A 23,193-nucleotide genomic window follows, 5' to 3' on the forward strand; every position below is an offset into this window, starting at 1 on the left:
ATCCTCTCCACTTGCATTGGTCAATATGGTCAGGTTCCTAAAACCTGGAGAGAAAGCATGATATAACCTATTCACAAAAACTATTGCATGCTAGCCATGCTGGACATCCCCGCGAAAGGGCTGCTGGCAAGATCCAGCTAACTATCGCATGCTAGCCATGCTTGACATCCCCGCGAAAGGGCTGCTGGCAAGATCCAGCTAACTATTGCATGCTAGCCATGCTGGACATCCCCGCGAAAGGGCTGCTGGCAAGATCCAGCTAACTATCGCATGCTAGCCATGCTGGACATCCCCGCGAAAGGGCTGCTGGCAAGATCCAGCTAACTATCGCATGCTAGCCATGCTTGACATCCCCGCGAAAGGGCTGCTGGCAAGATCCAGCTAACTATCGCATGCTAGCCATGCTTGACATCCCCGCGAAAGGGCTGCTGGCAAGATCCAGCTAACTATCGCATGCTAGCCATGCTTGACATCCCCGCGAAAGGGCTGCTGGCAAGATCCAGCTAACTATCGCATGCTAGCCATGCTTGACATCCCCGCGAAAGGGCTGCTGGCAAGATCCAGCTAACTATCGCATGCTAGCCATGCTTGACATCCCCGCGAAAGGGCTGCTGGCAAGATCCAGCTAACTATTGCATGCTAGCCATGCTGGACATCCCCGCGAAAGGGCTGCTGGCAAGATCCAGCTAACTATCGCATGCTAGCCATGCTTGACATCCCCGCGAAAGGGCTGCTGGCAAGATCCAGCTAACTATCGCATGCTAGCCATGCTTGACATCCCCGCGAAAGGGCTGCTGGCAAGATCCAGCTAACTATTGCATGCTAGCCATGCTTGACATCCCCGCGAAGATCTTTGCCAAAGTTTTGTTGAAAGAACTTAACCAGTGGATCTCAGACTATCAGATCCTCCCCCCGAATCGAGCTGGATCAACTACCCTCCATAATCTCGTGAAATTGGGTTCCTCTATAGAATACGCATGGGATAGGCGACAACTCCTGGTTTACGGGGCCTTTATAGACTTTATTGCAGCCTTTGACACAGTCATGAGGAAGAGGCTGTGGAACAAACTTGTTTCATGGAAAGTTCCTCGTGGACTGTTGTCTATGATTCGGCTGCTGACACGACGGTCAGAGTAAGGTTCGATGGAGAGGGGAGAGTGACCAATCAATTTCCAATAATGAGAGGTGTGAAGCAGGGGTGCATCTTGGCATCCACCCTGTTCAACCTGTATCTGCCAGATCTAGCGGCAGCTATAAATGAGACAGTGACATGTCCTGTTAAGATTGGAACTTTGAAATTCAATTGGCTCGGTTATGCAGAAGATCTGCTGTTGCTGGATTATACCCCGAAGGGTTTACCATCGAAACTGGACACGTTGGGCAAATACGCGAGAGAAAATGGTTTGTGTATCAATATTGACAAAGCCAAAATAGTGACATTTATGGGTAAAGAAAAAACAAAAAAATCGAATGAGTTGGAAAATAGATCAAAATGTTGTGGAAATAGTAGATTGTTATAAATACCTGGGTGTCTACATTGATAATAAACTGAGATGGACCCCACAATGGGAGGAAAACAAGACAGCGTGCATGAAAAGGACCTATGCGTGGAGTCTCTTCACTGGGAACCAAGGCGGCTGTTCTGCCAAGAGCATTTTGCTGTTGTACACAGCCAAGATTGTACCTTGCATGCTGTATGGAATTGAAGTATGGGGGTCCAAATTCATAGTGGAGTTGAATAAGCTTGAAGCAAAAATCCTGTGCATCCTGTTTAGAATGCCTAAAACACCCTCAAGAGAAATTCTATTGCTAGAATTTGCCATGATGAGAATATCTTTTTTCAAAAACTGTATTTATTGATGGTCATGACAGCCACATATAGCACATTTCAATTTCAATACAAGATACACTGTCAACAATTTGACCCGGTCAGGCTTCACATAAGTATGGTGTAGGCATGGGGGAAGTTCGTCATCTGATAACATATCACTTAAGTACATCCTGAATGGGGCCCAAACATCCTTGGGGCGACAGGCTCTGGGTAGAGTCATTACACATTGTTCCTCGCATTCATTGACGTATGTCGGTTCCCGCAGGAAGTACATGATGAGAACATCTCTGACGCAGTGGAGTATAAGCTAACCACGAGAATTCGATGAAATTGGGAAATGGCACCATAATGGTGGACGTGTTTCAGGCATATGCAAATATAAGTAATTATGACAGTTTTGGCGTGCTTGGACACCTGTGGGTAAAACACAAGAAATGGTTGAAAGGATTTGACCAAATAAGGATGAGACATACCCAAGCTACCCTAAAAGGATGGCTAAAGAAAATGTCGCGCTGCATACGTAAGGACACAGATGTTGTTCGCTTGTGGAGCATGGGTGGAGGACTTGCGGAGAATGTCCCTAACGGAACATATGTTAATGGACAGGGAAAAGAAAGGCAACCTTTATGTGGGAATTTGGGAAAGATTTTCTAGATTTATAAATGATAATATTGTTATAGAGTCAATGTTATGTAGGCGTTGACATTATTGAGGACTGGAATTGTCCAGCAATCTCGTGAAGGGGGGTTCGGAGATTGGGTTAAATCTATGTTCGAAACGTACTGCAATGTTTTCTATTGTTTGATTGACACACAAAAAAAATGTGAAGACAAAAAAAAAAAACCCAAACGCTAATAGTAGTGTTTTCATCCAACATTGGATGGAGTGAAAAGTGGTTCCGAAGAAGTACATTGGGGGCCTATGCTAACAGTGCCACAGTCTTCTCTTCAGGTGCAATGCCTCAGAGGTTCTAGAGATCATGAGGAGATCGACGGTGCAGATTATGTGGTGAGGTTGGACATCGAATCTGCAAAACCTATAACGTGCCACTGCTATAGCTTAAAACACCGGATGATGATGCATAGGAAAGCGCTCGGCGACTTGATCGCTTGTGAAGCTATTAATGCTAGGTGCATTGTTAAATAAATAAATAAACACGCGTCCGGGTGCCGCTTTCGGAACACTTCTTTTGTTGAGCTTTTTTTTTTTTATTGTTTCAGAGTCAAGCAGCTGTAAATATCCCTTTACCACAAATGTCTCATGAATTGTCTATGTTTTAATTTATTTTTTTGCATTTGTAAAGCGCACTAACCGCCCTTGGGCATCGAGGCGCTGTTGCAAGAAAGTGTCATGGTTACAGAAACATTTCATTGATCTGGGCTACAGGTAGTAGCACAAAGGCATAATATAGACACAGACATTGGTGGTTATCGTTTTCCATGTATTGCTTTTCATGTCACCTTTTGTAATACTTTGATATTACGTTCTACCTCATTTTCATGAACTTGATCGGGATTGTATCATTTTTAATATTTTACTGTATTATGTGAATGGCTCTGACTCCCTTTCACACCTTGGCAAATCTCTCAGAGTCAGCCTTCAGTTCAGCCTGCGCTGGGCAAGGGTGAGCTAAGGACACATACAGGAAGGAGCTTTAGGTGAGCTTCCGGTGGATCCTGCTGAGCAGACTGCTGTGGGCTACTAGCCACAGGAGCGAAACGGTTAATCAAATGGCAGTGGTGGCAGCTGAGTCTTAAAAGTGGGACGGCACACTCGCTTTCCATGGATTGGTCCAAGCGAGCAAGTGATCCAAAACCAATACAGGTGCATTGGAGGTCAGGATTCTCCCCGAGGCAAGTATGCAACAGTGTTCTAACATGGTGCTCTTCACAGCCCACATTTGAAAACACATGGGTAAACATACCCTACAATTTATAACTCGTTCAGTAGCAGAACATAAGACAAACTCCAATAGGTTCTAGGGTTATCAACAGAAAACGAGAGCTTTTCACAGCACATTTTTATACCAGCTGTGCCTATGAAAAATCATAAAGCCTGTCTACATATTATATATGCCAACATTGCTGAATGTGCCTAAAGCAGACCATGCGATGTTCCAGCACAATCTGATCACTTTAATGTAGCCATTTCCCAACAAAACATGCCAGCATGGCCACTGTTAAACATATCTCCTTGCTGCTAATGCCCAAAAATATATACCAGCATGCCCACTGTAAAACAATTTCTTGCCGCTAGAGGCCAACAACATATGCCAGTATTACCCTGTAAAACACATTTTCATTCTGACTTTGCCCAACAATATAGACCAAAACACTTTTCTCTACTGCAGTGACTAACAATACATGGCAACATGGTCCTTTAAAATGTTTTACAAATGTTTTTATGCCTTCAATGACCAACAATATATGCCAGCATTTCCCTGCAATATACACTGTTATGATGCCAGTGCCCAACAATATACACCAGCATTGCTATTATAAGCCACGTGTCCATGCTGTGTTTGAACTTATTTTTAGCACTGAACAATGCTCTCTAAGTGTACGCAAGTGCTGCCCCAAAGTCGCTCTCCATGTTGCGGATCTCCCCTTTACGCCTCATCCCCCTTCCCCACACACATGCTCCCACGCATACATAGATACATTCCCCCTACACAAACAGAAACATATATGCACATCAATTCACTTGCACGTGGCGGCATGGCACTCCAGCTGCCTCCTCCTTGTGCCTGATGCATGCCACTCTAGAGCTCTTGAAAAGGTGGTGCGGTGCCCCGGACAGCGTCTCTTTCTCTCTCTCTCTCGTTCTCGGCTTCTGCACAGGCTGGCTCTCTCTGCTTCTGCGCAGTCTGGGGGTGCAGTAGTTTCCGGGGGGCCCAGGTTACTGTTTGTCTGTCCCTGGATTGTGGTGCCAATTATCCACACACGTGGGACAGATCTGTACAGCCCATGTGCCACTGCGGTTAGCTTGGACAGCACCCCCGCATCGCACGTCCACAGTACTAGGGAGAGGCAATGCCATGAATGGGAGGGACCATTAGGCCGCCTGTCATTCGTGGACATCATTTCTCTTGGGCAAAATACTATGCAGTAGGCTAACAGGTGGCTTTAAGGAGGTGAGACACCCCCCGCTCCACCTACATGGATCAGCCTCTCAGAAAGTTACCTATGGCATACATGAACAGGAAAGCAGCGGGGCTGCTTCCAGGTGTGTCCTGGGTACAGCCAGGATAATCGTAAGGAAGGGGTTATTGACTGCTGTGTCCAAACACTTTGACTCGCTGGAGAGGGTGGACGCAGCAGTGGGGGACGCTCATCCTGCCGGGTTCCAGCCCCCCTCAGCCTCTCTTCCCAGAGTCTCCTTGACAGTTACATCTAGATGAAAATCTAAATGCTCCCCCACACTGGCCCAAGCTCCACCCTGGCATGCTCCTCACGCAGTCCCCCCTTCCGTGACCACACCATGTACCCATCCCCTCCTTTCCCACATTCTCATACCGGCACCCCCCGGCCCCCACATTCTCTACTCGTCTCTCTATTCCACTTCTCCAGCACACTTTACATCCTGAGTACCAGTTTTCTCGTCCTCCTCATTTCATTTAAATCATTCATTTTGTAGTGCAAGCGCTCTGCCACGTCATGGGTGATAACAGTTTACTTTACATTAAAAAAAAGTAACAAACCAAATACACATGTGAAAAGCCTTCTATGTGATTGGTCCGATTTCTGGCGGTCGCACATAAAAGAGACGGTTTATTTTGCTCGATTTTGTGATGCCCTCAGAAAGCAGAAAAGGGACATGACTGAGGCATTCTCTCTCTCTCTCTCTCTCTCTCTCTCTCTCTCTCTCTCTCTCTCTCTCTCTCTCTCTCTCTCTCTCTCTCTCTCTCTCTCTCTCTCTCTCTCTCTCTCTCTCTCTCTCTCTCTCTCTCTCTCTCTCTCTCTCTCTCTCTCTCTCTCTCTCTCTCTCTCTCTCTCTCTCTCTCTCTCTCTCTCTCTCTCTCTCTCTCTCTCTCTCTCTCTCTCTCTCTCTCTCTCTCTCTCTCTCTCTCTCTCTCTCTCGTCACTCCCGCAGCTCATTCTCTTGGTCTCGCAGTACCTGTCGGCCCATGTGCAGGTTCTGACAGTTCGATTTAGAAATACCTCTCTGCGCGCTCACAGATCGGTCTTTGTAAATGGATCTTTTTTTTACTCATTGGACCTCATTACGACTAGTGCGGAATGGGTTTAACGGTGTCGGTAATGGTGCCGGCGCCGTTAAACCCACTCTGCACTATTACGAGGAACTCTCGCGGGACCCGCTCTGGACGTCTGGTTTTTCCAGACGTCCATAGCATGTCCCGCGAGGGGACCAGGGAGCTAACAACCGGTCCGTAATTAACGGACCAGTTGTTAGCTCTCTTCCCATTCCCATTGAGCCCTATGGGGGCACGAATGGGAATGGGGATGGACTGGGTCCGGGTTCCCTGAAGGAGGAAATACCGGGCCCTCCAATGTCGGAATAGCACCATGGCTGCCTCCAAAGTCGTAATGAGGCCCATTGTTTGTAAAACTGTTTTTTCACTCAGTACCGAGAAAACACATGTAAGTGAAGGGCAGATAATAGAATAACGATTATTACATCCATGACACTTGACAAGTGGTAGGGTCCTGAGCGTGGTATCGAGGGAGTCCCACGCTCACCAGGGGATACACCCAAGAAGCCCAGACTGCCCAAAATGCAATGTACCATTTCTTCACAGATTAGGCAGAAGGATTTGGAAAACCTGCAGCATCCCCCTGGCATCCTTTGGGGGGGTTGGGGTCAACAACGTTGCCACACAGCAAAGCCTAGAACCCCGAAGAAGAACCCCAACAACCCACAAGGCTGTCTTGACAATACCTTACGAAGGTCCTAGAGAATGGAGCAATGGTTTGAAGGTACAGACATGCTTCCGCCTCTTGAGAGACCAATCACAGAGCCGATCAACATTGCCAAGCCAGATGTGAAGCAAGGTCCCCCAACACACAGTAAAGCAGATGTGCATCAGAAAAAACCAGGAACATTTCCAGTCCCATGTGTCAAGTCCGGAACCCAGCAGATGATTGACAGTTGTGTCCCGCTCTTGGTTCCTGAGCTTAGAGTTTCCATTTGCCACAGTTTGAACAACAGATACCATCCAAACAACATGTCATCCTTATTTCCATGAAGGCGTCCATGCAGCTTCATGCACCATCTTACTGGCAAACCACACAAGTCTACTCAACGACACCACCACTTGCTGGATGAATGCCACCAACTTCCCTTTACCACCCCCTCTTGGGGAAACTACTGGTTCACAATACACCATTTTACAATGATAGCTACATACAACAATCCCTATACCAGCTGGATTGACAGCGCCTTGAAGCACTTGTGCATAGGCGCGTTATAAATTGCATATCATATCATGTGGATTTAGAGCACAACGATTTGGTTCTTAAGAGTTCTTTTACAGGCCAACTGAAGTGTCAAATGAACAGATACGACAGAGATCTGGACGCCTTACCTTGGTGGAGGCCATATCGCTGACCGAGCGGTAGGTTTGGATGGTTTCCAGTTGGTCCAAGCACCAGTCCAGCTCCTCGAGGGTTTCTTTGGCCAGTTGCTGATAGGTTTCCTCTGAAAGAGACATAGGGGACAAAATAACAATGAGTGCCTGATGTCTGTCAGAAGAACTTTGCTTTCCAGTCCCTGGTGGGATGCCTAAAACCTTCATTCTTTTGAGTAGGCAGAGAATTCAATTACCCCACTATTGGCCAGTCACTCACCTCCCTCTCGACTCCAGAATCTAAGAGCATAAAGTGTGCAACCGTATTCTGCTCACATGGGGATTAGGGGATTCTGCGCAATCTTGCTTCTGATGTAGGTGCTCATACCTCCAACTTCCTCACCCCTGCTCGTCATACCAAAAACCCCTCAATTCTCCTCCTTGGTCTCGCTGCTCTCCTATGCACCCTAATACTGGCATCCGGTGCTCTGCCCTTGGCTGGCTTGCATTCTCCCTACAGGCCTGATCCGTCTCTAGCTCACGGAGGTTTGCCACTTCCATAGCCACCCCTCTTGCAGTGTCGTTCTCGCCAGGGGTCGGACATCTCCTATCAGCCCTAGCCAGCATAGTCAATTGTGAGTCATCGTCCAAAACCTGCCACGTACTCACAGAAGACACCTAAATCATCTTCGATTTGCCACCCGTCACCCTTAGTTACACTCCCATATATCTGACTTTCCATCATCCGCTACTGGATGGCCCTTCGGGGGTCTAATGCTCAACTCTTGTCAGACCAAAGACATCCACTTGCGGATCCCAATGACCCATTCCTTCTCCCATCCTTGCCATAATTTCACTTGACCTCAACCCCTATTGCGAGGCTCACAACCTTAGGATCCTTTTGGCATCAAACCAAAGATCCAACATTGCATAAGTTCTAAAGCAGGGGTGTCCAACTCATGCCTCGAGACCCGGAATCCTGACATGTTTTCAGGATATCCCTCATTAATTTTCATGAGCAAGAATGCGCATATATTTAGAATCATTGTATGCACATTTATCTCATGAATATTAATGAGGGATATCCAGAAAACACGTCAGGATTCTGGCCCGCGAGCCCTGGAGTAGGACACTCCTGTTCTAGAGCCACAGCTGCCGGGGTACACCTACTGAATATATGCAAGCACTGTCGCGACTACGCCTATCGTTCTACCCAAATCATGATATTCGGTCGTCTTGACTATTGCTCTAGCATACACCTTGCCATTACTCGAATCTGTTGGCACGTCAACAAAATGCGCAACCTTCAACCTACCCCCCTCTACCACCGCCCATGCTTCTCTCGTCTCTGCACGCCACCTCAGCACAGGGTGGCCCTCCAGATAGTACTGGCCCCACTCCAAATCCATCCGCACTGTATTCAAGTGCAGACATGGGCTACCCCGCAAGTTCCAAATCTGCCCAACTCCTCACCTAGAACAATGGGCTTTCAAGCCCTAGTCCAATTCCAAGTCCCCACTGTGCCCCCTCTCACTTCCGCTCCTTCACTCGACTTCCTGTCACACAGGCAAGGGGCGCTTCAAGAGCCACAGAGGCATGCCGCCCCCACCCCTGCAACACTCCACAGTGCATACATGAAAATAACTATAAATGTTCTGCAAAATGCACCGTCACTCTGTTATGTCCCCCATGCCATGTTCACAGCGAGATCACCTGGTTCACATCTTGGTCATTAGCCACTATGAATTATTGAATTGCTCCCTGCAAAGGGATTGCGATTTTAACTGTTTTCTTGCCTATCGTACAGTGTTTCTGATCTAAGCATTATTTATTTATTTTTTCCTCCATGATTTATTTATTTATTTTTATACACAGGAGGGACAATGCTCTTTTGATCACAAAAGAACGTACAATAGATAAGAAATCAGATTTGACGGGAAGCAGAGAGCTTCTTACAATGGGGTGAGTTTGAGGGACATTCTGATCAGGTTGTGGAGGGGAGTAAATGGAACAGTCACTGGAGACAGTACATAAGCGGACAAACATAGATGAAGGACAACCAACATTGTACATTTTTAAGTGCAAGTAGGGGGTACAGCCAGCTGTGCTCTGGACATGACTATAATGGGTGAAGTGCTAGAGTGGAGGCAGAGGAAGGGAGGGAAAGAGGCAGGTTAGAGAGTTCGCAGTGAAAAATCTATTTCAAAAGATCTTTTCAGTAAAAGGTTGCATTAGAAAGACTGCTCCGTGACCGCACTGAGCGGTCTTTCTAAAGCGAACTGACATGCCCTGGCCACACACGAGTACGCGCAGGGGCTGACAGACAGCCAGGACCTGGAAGCGGCCGCAACAGAGAACGGGTAAGTGTGTGTGTTGTGTGTGTGTTTGTGTGTTGCATGTTTGTGTGAATGTTTGTTGATTTTTGAGGAGCATGGGGGTTGGAGGGTGCTGAGGGAGGGTGGTTCAGGGGGGTGAAACCCCACGATTTTGAACAAATCTCATTCGAGAGGGTGCGGGAGGGGGTGGGTTGTGGGGGCGAGGCAATGTGGGTTTTCTCTTTTTACAGGCTGCCCAAAATCGGCGACCAACAAAAAAACGTAATTTTCAGATAGAACCGGTTAGAGACGATGAAAAATGTTAGCTAGGTAGAGGTAGGTTAATAGAATAACTCGGAGGTGAGTAGGTAGGCTTTTCGTTCGGTTAAACGCTTGCCCTTTTCATCATTAAATCGAATACAAAGAGGTTAAGTCTGTTTTGATAAGCAGCAGATAGGGAAACAAAGGGCGGACACTGTTATATCCGCCCTGCGCCCCGCAACGCGGTGACGCAGGGCGTCTCAATAAAAGTGCCCCCCCCGCGCAAGGGAGGTAGTTCCGGGCACCGACTCTAACAACGTGTGGCGTGTTTCATTTCGCTCTGGCCGGAGCTGCGCCACTGCGACCTACTTCAGAGACCCTCAACGTTCTGCCTCCGCACGGAGCCAGAACGTAACACTGGCGACGAGGCAAACGGGACCCAGCACACGTGCTCGACGCCCTACCAGCTGATTATTCCTGCGGCGACACGCTCAATTTTTGGACACCCGGTGGGAAGGGGCACACATAACCCCTCCCCGCCCAAAAAAAAAAAAAAATGTATGCTCCGTCCCTTCGACTGCATCGTCATATTCGTTTTCCACAGCGGTCCCAGGGGGCTGCGACACACGACCAGTGCGCACGTGCGATCATTGCAGCAGGCACCTGGAGCAAGGCAGTGGTCCCATCCGCTACTGTTTCGAAGGTTGGCCTCGAAAGGGACCACTGACACCTGAAACCACACACCAAGGTGAGGACGATAGACACCATCAAGTGACGGCAACGCCCCACCATGGCGACCGGCACATCCACCCCCAGGCCCGGCACGCCTTCTAGACTCATGGCGAATCTGTCGATGTCATCACCGCCTGCTCGCCCACAAGGTAGCTCCTCCAGAATGATTCAGCCATTTGACCCATTCACGGATCCATCATCTGTTGGCCCCCGGTGGCTGCTATAGCTCCAAAAATTCAAAATGGCAATGGAGTGCAAGGACATAACCTCCGCCAGGAAAATTAGATCGCACCTATTGTTAAATGTGGGGGACGAGGTGCTATGAATCTTCAACTCGCTAACCATTGCTGATGGCCAGGACATTTACCAACAATCGAAAGACGCTTTGACGGCTCATTTTCTCCCACAACTCAACCCGGAGTAAGAAACCTTCATGTTCTGCACCACATTTCAGGCAGAAGAGGAGACCTTGGATGCCTACCTCACCGACTCAGGAAGCTGGCGATTTCGTGTGAGTTCACGGATGTCGAGAAAGAAGTCTGGAGACAACTCATTAACGGCATCCAATCGGAGAAACTAAGAAGGATGGTGCTGAGTGAGAGGGGCATCTCTATAACACGCATTCAGGAGTTGGGTCGTCAAAGGGTGCTGGCACATGCCAGGGCCGTCAACATGGGAATGACTCTGCAAAAACTACAGCCTGCCCTCGCATCATCCATGGTGGCCCATGTCACCAATAGACAGTCCACAAGAGATTAATCTGGCGGCAACTACACACCAGCCAGATGGCAGCCACGGATCCCGGGACCTACGGAGTGTGGATGGTGTGGTGGATCGCGTCATGGACGGCAAAATTGCCCGGCGTAAGGGACAACATGTGGGGCATGTGGCAGAAAGGACCACTATGCCAAGGTGTGCCGATCATCGGTTGCTCCACTACCGCCTCCGCAGAATCCCCATGAGAAGAGTGGAACCAAGAAAAAGAAGCAGGCGATCGCAATGCGAGTCGAAATGACCAACTCTTCAACCGAGGAAGAAGGGGATGACGTCACAGGGACTCAACAAGACTCTGGTAGAGAGCAGCGGACCAAAGGGAGAAAAGTATACCTGGTGTCAGCTCTGGATCGTGGGCACGCTATGCAAAAGAAAGGGCTCCGGAGGCGCAAATGCCAGGTCACCCTCCATAACCAGCAGGTATGGATGACCATAGACACAGGAGCCTCGGTAAACGTCATGCCCACAAGCACATTTCAAACACTGCAACCACGACCAGACCTCAAGAACACACACACCCTTCTGTTTGCATATGGCTGCAGAAAACCATTACCAGTGGTTGGCAGATTCCGCACCACCCTCAGCCATAGTGAAAACAGGCTACCGTCCAAGATCTACGTAGTAAATGCAGGGATTGAATGCCTTCTGAGTGGCGATGCGGCTGAGGACCTAGGGCTGGTACGGTTCATCAGTCAAGTCAAGGAAGCCCAAGAGGTCGAAAACATCCTCGCACAGTATCCCAACCTGCAAAAAGGGATTGGGTGTTTGAAAGGAAAGACGATCAAGCTCCATATTGATAAGTCGGTCCAGCCAAAGGCCGTCAGACACAGGAGGACCCCATTCCACATGCGTGAACAGGTGGAGGTAGAACTCAAAGCGTTGGAAGAAGCTGGCATTATAGAAGAGATAACGGGGCCGACACCATGGGTGTCCCCGATGGTGGTCACAAAGAAACCCAAACAGCCGGGAAAGGTCAGAATCTGTATAGACATGCGCCTCCCGAACACTGGGAGCGCCACATCACGCCAACCCTCGACGAGATTGTGGCTGACCTCACGGGATCGAGAGTCTTCTCGAAGGTTGATTTGAAAGCAGGTTACCACCAGCTGAAGCTGTATAGGGACTCTCGGTACATAACCACTTTTTCAACACACTTGGGTCTGCAAAGATACAAGCGGCTAAGCTTTGGGATATCTTCGGCGGCCGAAGTCTTCCAACAGACTATTCAAGAAGTCATCCGGGGCATACCAGGTGTCCTAAATGTGAGTGACGACATCCTGATCCATGCTCAGGGCAAAGGAGAACACTCGAGAAGATTATGGATGCTTTTTGGCCGATTTGAAGATCCTGGCCTAACCATCCATAAGGAAAAATGTGAGTTTTTCAAGACAGAGATATCGTTGTTTGGCTACAAGTTCAGTAGCACTGGCATTTCACCGGACCCTCAGAAGGTTGCTGACATACAGGCCGCGAGTCCGCCCATGACACCCACCGACGTCCGCAGCTTCCTGGGGATGGCGCACGTACTGTGGTAGATTCAACCGGAAACTGGCCACTCTTTCGGACCCCTTCGAGAACTTACCAAGCTCAATGCGAGGTGGGAAAGGGGTAAAGCGTGCCAGGAAGCATTTGAAAGCATCAAAGAGTCACTATCCGTGCACACGAAAATGGCGTACTACGACACCGCGCTTCCGACTGAACTTTTTGTGGATGCCAGCCCTGTCGGCCGGGTGGCCATCCTCATGCAGGTCACCAAAGAGGGTGAGAAGAGACCCATCGCCTATGCGTCACGAGCTCTCACGATGACAGAGCAGCGATACTCTCACATTGAGAAGGAGGTAATCGCCGTACTGTTGGGGTGTCGCCATTTCCACCTCTATCTGTATGGCCGTACGATCACGGCGATCACGGATCACAAACCCCTCCTGCCAATCTTCATGGGCACCTCCTCGCACCCGCCAGCTAGAATAGCCAAATGGCTGCTCCATCTCCAGCAGTACAATTTTGAGTTGACGTATCAGCCGGGAAGCGGCAACCTGGCAGACTTCCTCTCAAGACTCCTCGAGCGGAGACGCCACAGGAGGTTCAGGTGGCCGAAGAGACTGAGGAGCACATCTGCCAGGTGGTGTGGGCCATGAGGCCAAAGGCTGTCAGCATTGATGACATCGCAGAGCAAACATGCAAGGACCCTTGTTGCGACTTGGTAAAGGATGCCATCATCTCAGGTGACTGGAGGTCCTTCATGAAGAACACCCACAACAGGACTGAGGAAGCAAAGGCGTTCCTCACAGGGATGTTCACCGTCCGCCAGGAGCTGTCGATAACAGAGCAAGGATTGCTGCTCTGCGGAAATCGCATCATCATGCCACGGGGCCTGCAGGACCGAATAGTGGCCCTTGCCCATGAGGGCCACCAAGGGATGGCTCGAACGAAGGCTCGAATTCGACACCGAGTGTGGTTTCCACAGATGGATGTAAAGGTGGAAAGGCTAGTCAACACCTGTCTACCATGCCTGATAACCGGAGCCCCACCTGATCCAGAACCAATCCAGTTGGCGGAACGAAGCTCTGGCAGGTGGGACGCAATAAGCATCGACTTCTGCAAACTACAAGAAGGCCTGTACCTCCTGGTAGCCATCGATGATCACTCCTGCTATCCCGAAGTCGAGGTGGTTGAATCCACGGCGGCGGAAGTGGTCATCCCGGCCATTGAGAAGATGTTTGCGACACATGGACTACCCACTACGATTAAGAGTGACAACGGCGCACCCTTCCAAGGGGAGGAGTTTAAACACTGCCTGCAAGAACTGAACATCTCGTATCACCACATCATGCCAAGGTGGCCCCAGGAGAATGGGGATGTGGAACGGTTCATGAGAACAATCAACAAAGTGCTGAGGTTATCAAAAGCTAATGCCAGTCCCTGGAAAGTCGACCTCTATCGTTTCCTGAGAAACTACAGGGTCACCCCGCACTGCACGACTGGTGTCCCACTAGCTGATCTCATGTTCGGCACCGTCATAAAGTCTTTCATTCCATATCACCCCAGCAGAAGACCGGACGAGTTCGACAAAGGACACACCGAAAGAAGGAGAACAGATGCCAATGCCCACATGAGTGCCAAGAGGAGGTCAAAACCATCCAACCACCAGGTGGACGACCAGGTGGTCATGTTGCGGAACCCGACAAAGTCCAAGCTGGACTCCCGCTATGAGACTCTCCCATGGACCGTCAGCGAGACACAAGGGACCATGATAACCGTGCAAACAGGGCACCGTCAGGTGACGCGTAATGCGTCGTGGTTCAAGGCAGTGCCACGCAACCTTTGGACTGATGGGGACTGTCCCCAAGAAGATGAAGACTCCCAGCTGATCGAAGACGAACCCACCAACTTTTAGGGTGAAGGAAATGCAGGTGACAGAACGTGGGAGCAGTGGAGTGAACCGGACATGTGTGAGACGGAGGTGGAAGGTGAGAGATCAGATGAGACTGTGGAGCCCAGCTCCCGGGGTGGGAGATATGGACTAAGAACCGCCACCAAGCCGCCAGCTCAGCTCAAGGACTATGTGTGGTAGTTTGCACCAAGAGAACTGTTAAAGCAAAAAGTACCTGTGTTGTTGTGTTTACAAGCATTGGCATATTTGGTAGGCTTTTCGTTCGGTTAAACGCTTGCCCTTTTCATCATTAAATCGAATACAAAGAGGTTAAGTCTGTTTTGATAAGCAGCAGATAGGGAAACAAAGGGCGGACACTGTTATATCCGCCCTGCGACCCGCAACGCGGTGACGCAGGGCGTCTCAATAAAAGCCCCGCCCCCGCGCAAGGGAGGCCGTTCCGGGCACAGACTCTAACAACGTGTGGCATGTTTAATTTCGCTCCGGCTGGAGCTGCGCCACTGCGGCCTACTTCAGAGGCCCTCAATGTACTGCCTCCGCGCGGAGCCAGAACGTAACAGACACATTTACGACTCACAGAAGTCTCCTGCTGCAGGGAACCCTAAGTAGCGCACCTGCTCACTTGCAAGTAATTATATCCAGGATGCCGCCATCAAAGTCATACAAAGTAGTGTGTGGTTGAAGTACGCCCAACCAACCAAAACATGGACGCCTCAAAACAATGCATCCTACAGGTGAACCCTGTTCATGTGTGTTAAAAAGAAACAGCCAGTGGGAGCAGAACAGGACCACGCTCTAGGCCATCTTAATGGGGCCGATAAAGCACACCAAAAGAGGCATTCTGGGCCTTTTTCGGCATCTGTCCCATCCGGTCTTTGTTTCCCCAGCCCACCAGATAAGCTGCATACCTGCCCTTTTTTCGCTCCCTAAAACTAGTCAAACACCCACAAAAATCCATAACCCACCAAGTAACACAGGCAGGTGTCTTGTCCTTGCTGCCATCTGCACTGCAGTGCTGAGAACTGCGTACTTCCTATCAGTACCATACGCCAGCTCCACTTTTGCATTACCTGATCTGAAGAGGGACTATAATATAAAACATAAAATATGATTATTTATGCTAATCACTGGCCAGGCGTTACAACAAGAGTTATTTTTATGATTTGAAATGTATTTTCTACTTCCCTTAAAATACTCCAGTTAACAATGAGAACTTCTTCTTTTACTATCAGAAAAATTCTTTTGCCACCAACATCAAAAAGTAGGAAGTAAAAAACTAACGCTGGAGGAGGGAGCAAAATTGATGCACCTATCACGGGTGAGGAAGTCCCCAAGGTCATATCAAAATTGAAAGCGGGGTCTGCGCCAGGACAAGACGGGTTCACGGCCACCTATTATCCTGGTTCCACGCCTGATGAAACTATTCAACAGCGCATTGGATGAGGGAAAAGCGCTAGATACTGTCACAGAGGCGCGGAGCGGAACGACTGAATGCAGTCCTGCCAAGGTTGATACATAATGATCAGGTAGGATTTATTAGAGGTAGGCAGGGGACGGACAATGTCCGCAAGACATTGGATCTCATTACGGGATTTGACGGCAGGGATCAAGGCGCTCTACTAGTGTCAGTAGATGCAGAAAAAGCCTTCAACAGTGTTGAATGGCACTTCATGGAAGCAACACTCTGGCAATTTGGCATCAGCCTTAGATGGCTACCAGGAGTGTTGGATCTCTACGGAAACACAAGGGTTAGAATGATAGTTAATGGCGTGGCAGTCACTGAATTCTACCTCCTGAACTCCAATGACCTCGACCTGGTCGGCATATCTGAAACGTGGTTCCACCCAGCAGCATGCCCTGCATTATAGATCGCTATTCCCCCAGGATATACCATTCTGCACAGCAACAGAACTCACAGTAGGGGTGGCAGAGTCGCTGTAATCTACAAAAACACCCTCGCCATCAGGGTCATTAACTTGCCCATTCTCAAACTGCAGAAAATGCTCTCTACCAAGCTCCCTCTTTCACCCACCAATGCCGTCAGGCCCACCTCATCTACTATCCCCTATCCCCTATTCTATCCTTTGAGGAAGGCCTCATTCAAACCCTCAATCCCACCATCAAGCCAAGCTCAAAAATATTGATCTTAGGAGACCACAACCTTGGCCTCAATGACCCCACAGACACACACGCAAAAAGCCTAGCCACAGCTCTTGACCACGCTGGCTTTTCTCACCGAACAGCTGAACCTACCCACACCCAGGGTCACACCCTCGACTGGATTTCTGACTTTAATTGCAACCTGGCCAGCCCTACCACCACAACTTGCCCGTGGTCTGACCATCACCTCATCCCCTCATCACCTTCAACATCTCCATCAGCAAACGGCATCAGCAAACTGTCACCCAGTGAAAGCAGAAGCCCTAGCCCGCTGCACTTAAAATCTCAACAAAGCCTGCCTCACAGCCCTCTTCTCTGACCTCAAAATCCTGACCAGCACTGCGACTAACCCAGAGGCCAGTGTTAACCTCTACATTGACACTATAGTACAAGCTGTCGACACCCGTGCCCTGCTAAAAAAAGCGCATAGCCAAACCCACTCTAAAAAGAAACGTGTGGCTCTCCCCCGAGCCCCTTGCTTCTCGCACTGAGAAACGTACCCTGAAATGGCATGGAGAAAAGACCCCTTCCTGAACACCAAAGCTCAGTTCACCTCCCTCACCAAAGACTACGAAAGAGCGATACATACTGCCAAAGCCAATAGCTACAATGAGAGAATAGATAGCACACAGTGCAACTCCTGTGAACTTTTCACGATCCTGTGCAAACTCGAGTCTACAGTCACCCCTCCCACAGACCTCATTGTGGACACCACCTGGTGCATCAATGTGCAAGAAGCCCTCGGGCGACAAATCTCCTCCCTCCAGAGAAAAATTAGTGCTAAGCAACTAGCCATTCATGTCAAATCAGCACCAGCCACCTCCATGCCTATCACAGCCTCGACTAGTCTACCTACTACCCAATTTGACTTCTGTACGGCATTGGAACTCAAAGTTGCCAACATCATCAAAGACCTCAAGCCCTCCCGCTGCAAAGGCAATGTCTGTCCAGCGCCCTTTATCAAAGGCTGTGTCGAGACTCTCACACCCATCATAATCAACGTATCCTTCGTTTACAAAAACTGTCCCAACCTACTTGAAAGAAGCCTGGATCCTCCAGCTGATAAAAAGAATCCATCGCTAGAGCCCACCATTCCCACTAATTACCGCCCCATTACTACCGTACCCTTTATCCTGAAAATCCTTGAACGCGCAGCATACATCCAGGTCCAACAATACCTTGAGGATAACCACATCCCGGGCACCCGTTAATCAGGCTTCCGACCAAAGCACGGAATGGAAACCATCTTATTGGACCTGAAAAACAAACTGGATGACATCAAGGACACTGTCAAACTCCCCCTGCTCCTCATGCTGGACCTATCAGCTGTGTCTGACCTCATCAACCACCAGACACCTTGCAACCACCTCACCACAACAGCAAACTTCTCTCCTGCAACTGCAGATTGGACCAGATCCTTTTTGGCAGGTAGGTCCTCCTGAGTCTTCATGGACGATCATGTTGCCCCACACACACCAGTAACCTGTGGAGTCCCACGGGATTCATGCATCCCCCCCACCTTGTATAACATTTATACCAAACCCCTCTTTGACCACCTGGATGTCCGTGGCATATTCTACACGAATTATGCAGAAGACACCAAAATCCACCTCCTCTCTTAGGCACCTACCACCTAGATTGTAGTGCCCTACTTCCTGGAGCTCACAAGGGATGCATAAAAAAACTCCAGGCACACTCCAGAATGATGTAGTCCAGATTATTAAGGGCACTACAAGATGGGACCCTGTATCCATACACAGGAGGGAGCTTCATTGGCTCCCAATGGATGCTGGAATATGTTTAAATTAAACACTATTGTACACAAATGCATGTAAGGAAAAGCACCTCAATACCTGCAGGACAGATTAGCTCTGGAACGTATTGCCAAAGTCACTCGGTCAAGGGACTCTATGGCCTAACGCAGCCACGATACAAAAGGGTCCCAGGTAATGGACGTTGCTTCACAGGCTGGGATGATGTGGAATAAACTCCCTTTGGAGATGTGGCAAGAAGTAAACAACATTGTTTTTAAGAAGAGTCTTAAAACACTAGTGTTTGTCTAGATTACAATGTGATGGTACTGTTTGGTTTCTTGGTCTGTGTTTGCGCCCTGACGCCTGCGGCTCCGGCGCAATATGAGCAAATAAATATAAACATATGTTGGAGCCATCAACTCAACTCAATCTATGACATTGCCCAGAACTGGATGGAAACCCAGCACTTGTGTCTAAACGATGACAAATCTTAGATACTCATTGTAGGCTTGTACACCGCTCTCCGCAAAGCCTTTAACATTGACGGTAACCTGATCCAAACCTCACCTGCAGCCAAGACTCTCGGCATCTACCAAATGCTACCCTAGACCTCTCATGCCAGGTCAACGCCATCGCCTCCTCTGCGGCCTACACCGCTAAACTGCTAAATGGCAGTAAGCCCTTCCTCACTACAGTCAACCGCCTCACCGTGTCCAGAGCCATCACCTGTGACACATTGGACTACTGCAACGCCCTCTTTGCAGGCACTTCTGAGCATCACTTGTGCAAGCTTCAAACTATCCCAAGCAATGTCCTCTGGGCTGACCTCGGCTTGTCTAAGCACGATCATGTTCCAGAAGCCAGAAAAGATGTCCACTACTCCTGATCCATGAGCGGATCAAATTCAAGACCCTCTCGATTGCACACAGGTGCCCCACCAACAATGCCCCAGCCAACCTCTCATCAGGTGGGTAAAAATACACCCCATCTTGCCCACTAAGATCCACAAACTGCCACTTCCTCTGAGTGCCTAACTTAACCAGAAAGACTGCAGGAGGATCAAGCTTTCCTGTCATTGCTGCTAAGCTCTGGAACAACCTCCCCATCACTCTGAGGAAGGAACCCTCCTACTGGATCTTAGAAAAAACCTAAAAACTGGGCTCTTCGCCTAAAGCTCCCTGAGCTAAGACACTAAGACACTTCCATACCTGTCTCCCCTCACTCCGCCACACTGTGCTCTTCATGTATATACTTTCACCTAATAAAACTAGCGCCTAGATACCCAAGAGTTCAGTGAGCTGCAACAAATGCATAAATAAATAAGTTGTGGCACCCACCAAGGGCGTCCATTATCCCTCTTGAATCGCTGCTCTTACACTGGCAGCATTAGCGATATTGATCCGTTTTAATAATCAGATACAGGGATTGAAAAGGGGGGAAAGGAATTTAAGATAGCCCTATATGCAGACTATATTGTGGCCTATATTAAACAGCCCGCTACATCTCTCGCAACATTTATTGCCACTATTTCAGAATACGGTAGGCTTGCAGGATTCTAAATTAATCTAACTAAAACAGTTCATTACCGCTGAGGGTTTGCCCCTCACCAACAGTACAGATGTGAGCAGCCCACAGGATACGCGGCTGTACCGACAGTATAAAATAGGTGCGGCGCTAGTTTACTATGCAACATGAGAGAATGTATGAAGCAAATTACCCACCTGTATGGAACACCATAAAAAAGACCTTTTGGCCTGCTCCAAAATAACGTAATCCTGGGCGGCTCGCCTCACGGGAATACAAATGTATTCACGGGAATACTGTAGAGCTTCCCAACTCTGGGTTTTGGTTGATCATTTAAGGGAGAATAAGGAGAAATAGTGGGTGGCACTAGAGAACCTTCTCTTCGCCCGGGTTACCCATGGAGAATGTCTCTGGGTTCCCTGCAAATGCATCCCACATAGAATATGAGAGCACTCAGTCCTATTGGGATTATGGCATCTCTGGAGGAGATCAGAGGAAATGGAAGGAATATCCACCTGGCCGTCACCACTCAGCTGTATTAGGGCCCCACCTTGAAGAGACAAAATAAAAGACCCCCTAGGGTTTCAGTCTTATTATGAAGCGGGCTTGACAAGGGCAGGCCATGTATGGAGGGAAGACCGTTTTCTGCAATAACCGAGATAGAAGCCACCCTCAGCGCTATCACTATTCCAGCGTTCATGTATCTCCAATTGAAAGGAGTCCTGACAGACCCTTGTTGGGCAGAGGAACTTCAGCAGCCGTTGTCACAATTTGAGCAGATTCTGGACACCCATACACATATAAAGGGCCTCATTTCTGAACCACTTACAGCACTGGTGGTGAGGGGTCAGAAAGGGGCACCTACTACTCAAAGGCAATAGAGCGATGAGCTCCAGCTTGGAGACGATGCAGATATATGGCAAAAGATATGCAAAGCGGTTTGGTCCTCGACCACAACAGTCCTATATTAGATGCATAATCCCAGGCTTTTATTTAGATGGCAGTTGACCCCATACAGACTATGGAAAATGTACCCTAATGTGAGCGCCCTCTGCTGGAGTAATTGTGGCATAACTTGTACATACTGGCACATATGGTGGGATGTCCCCTAGCTCAGGGTTACTGGAAGGAGGTCCTAGGATGGATCAGGGGCATTGATGGTATAGAGAGAGAGCTATCCCCACTGACGTGGAACATTCTTTGCTGCCCCACATGCAAAGGAACCCCCTTCCGACTGCAGGGGTATGTCTTAACACCTAATGGAAGAGTACCTACCCCGAACCCCTTTACGGAAGGGCTGAATAAAGTGCACGAGTTGTATGATATGGAAAGCCAGACTGTACTGCTGATAGAATCACACACGCACATTGACTAGGGTGACCAGACGTCTGGGTTTTCTCGGGACAGTCCGGGGAAATCACCGGACGTCCCGGGATCCCGGGAGTTTTTTTATTTTATAAACCCTGTCCGGGTTTTGGTCATGGTCCCTTTTTTTTGCCGGGACCCGATTTGGGGGTCCTGAAATCGGGTCCCGGCGCACCTCTTTCTGCACGAATCACGACCCCATTTCCTCCCCCTTCCCCTCCCCGGCGTTCTCCTCCAATGAGAGGAGTGTGCAGGTTAGCACACGCCCTCTCCATCTCCCGCAACGGGCCAGCAACACAGAAGTAGGTCTAAAGTTATATGTGCATTTACTTTAGTCCTACTTCTATTTCAATGGCTCATCCGTGTTTTTTTTTTATCTGGTCACCCTAACATTGACATGTAATGGCGGCCTTTTAATGAATACTACAGGCCTCGTAAGGTTGTTGATGAGGAACGTGTGAGACCAACTATGTAAAATTATGTAATTGGAACGCTGCCACGAAAACCTGTTTACTCAGTGGTAGGGCAAATCTGCCTGTCTAAATACGCATTTATCGATTTAGTTAACCCAAGGCCTTGTTGGTAATAATTGCTGTTGTCCCTTATCCCTATAATTGGTTATTTATAATGTGCTTAATACCCAGAGGTTTTAAGCGCGGACCCGGGGGTCGACAGTGTGTTGTTCCACGTCCTCTTGATTCCAAGGTGAGCACATTGCCCCTGAGCTCTCCTCCCTTAGTGCCCAGGACTGGCCTTGGGGGCAACAGCACCCTGGACGAATTGGCGCCTCCCTCTCCCGTGCCTGTGGTCAACAGGACGCGGGGCAGAGGGGGGAGCAGGGGCAGGATGTGGCATTTTTTTTTATTTAGCAGGAGGTAATGATGTGAATAGGATGCATTAGCACCCTATTGTTATTAAATGCGCTCCGCTGCCGCCTGCGCAATTAATAACAAAGAGGCGCCTGCCGTGTCTTTTGCCACTATGCCAGCTGGAGGGAGCCCTTGAAAGACTCCCCTGAGCTTGTGTGGTGGGGGGGCTACTTGCGCCCTTTTGTTATTAAATGCAGCCGCAGCGGTTGGGTGCATTTAATAACAATAGGATGCTGACAACAGCACCCTATTGTTATTAAATGCGCCCACTGCGGCAGGCGCATTTAATAGCAAAAGCCTGCCTGCCGCGCCTTCTCCCAAAATACCAGCTCGGGGGAGCCCTTGAAAGAATCCCCTGACCTGGCGTGGTGGGGGCTAATGGTGCCCTGGGGGGGGTGTGGCGCCCAATCGGTCACCCAGCCCGCCCTTTCCTAATGCCGGCTCTGTTAGCACCCTTCCTCTGCAATGTCCATCGTCCCATCTAGCGTGGGTGGCGGGTGGGAGGGTAGAAAGAGGTAAAAGTTGTTTAAGAGGGGAAGGAAGGGCACATTCTTATCCTGTGTTGTGGTAACTGTTTTACTCTTCTGAGTTATGTTGCTCTATTGAGAGATCCAATCCCCGGGACCGAACAGTTATGCAATTTTGCAAGGTGGACTTGTCGCTAATGTGTTGTGCCTTACCTCGTTC

General features: G+C 49.1%; 1 protein-coding gene across 5 annotated transcripts in view; it reads right to left on the minus strand.

The window, feature by feature from the left end:
* The window catches only part of PDE4A (phosphodiesterase 4A), a 1,505,614-nt gene that overhangs the window by 279,295 nt on the left and 1,203,126 nt on the right, over positions 1–23,193 (minus strand). For all 5 annotated transcript variants that reach the window (XM_069604083.1, XM_069604081.1, XM_069604086.1 and 2 more), the window contains one exon: positions 7,377–7,489. In XM_069604083.1, coding sequence (XP_069460184.1) covers positions 7,377–7,489 — 113 coding nt within the window. The remainder of the gene's footprint in view (positions 1–7,376; positions 7,490–23,193) is intronic.

Source organism: Ambystoma mexicanum, chromosome 3q (genome assembly GCF_040938575.1).
Source record: "Ambystoma mexicanum isolate Mex_15411 chromosome 3q, UKY_AmexF1_1, whole genome shotgun sequence".
In the NCBI taxonomy this organism is placed as follows: domain Eukaryota; kingdom Metazoa; phylum Chordata; class Amphibia; order Caudata; family Ambystomatidae; genus Ambystoma; species Ambystoma mexicanum.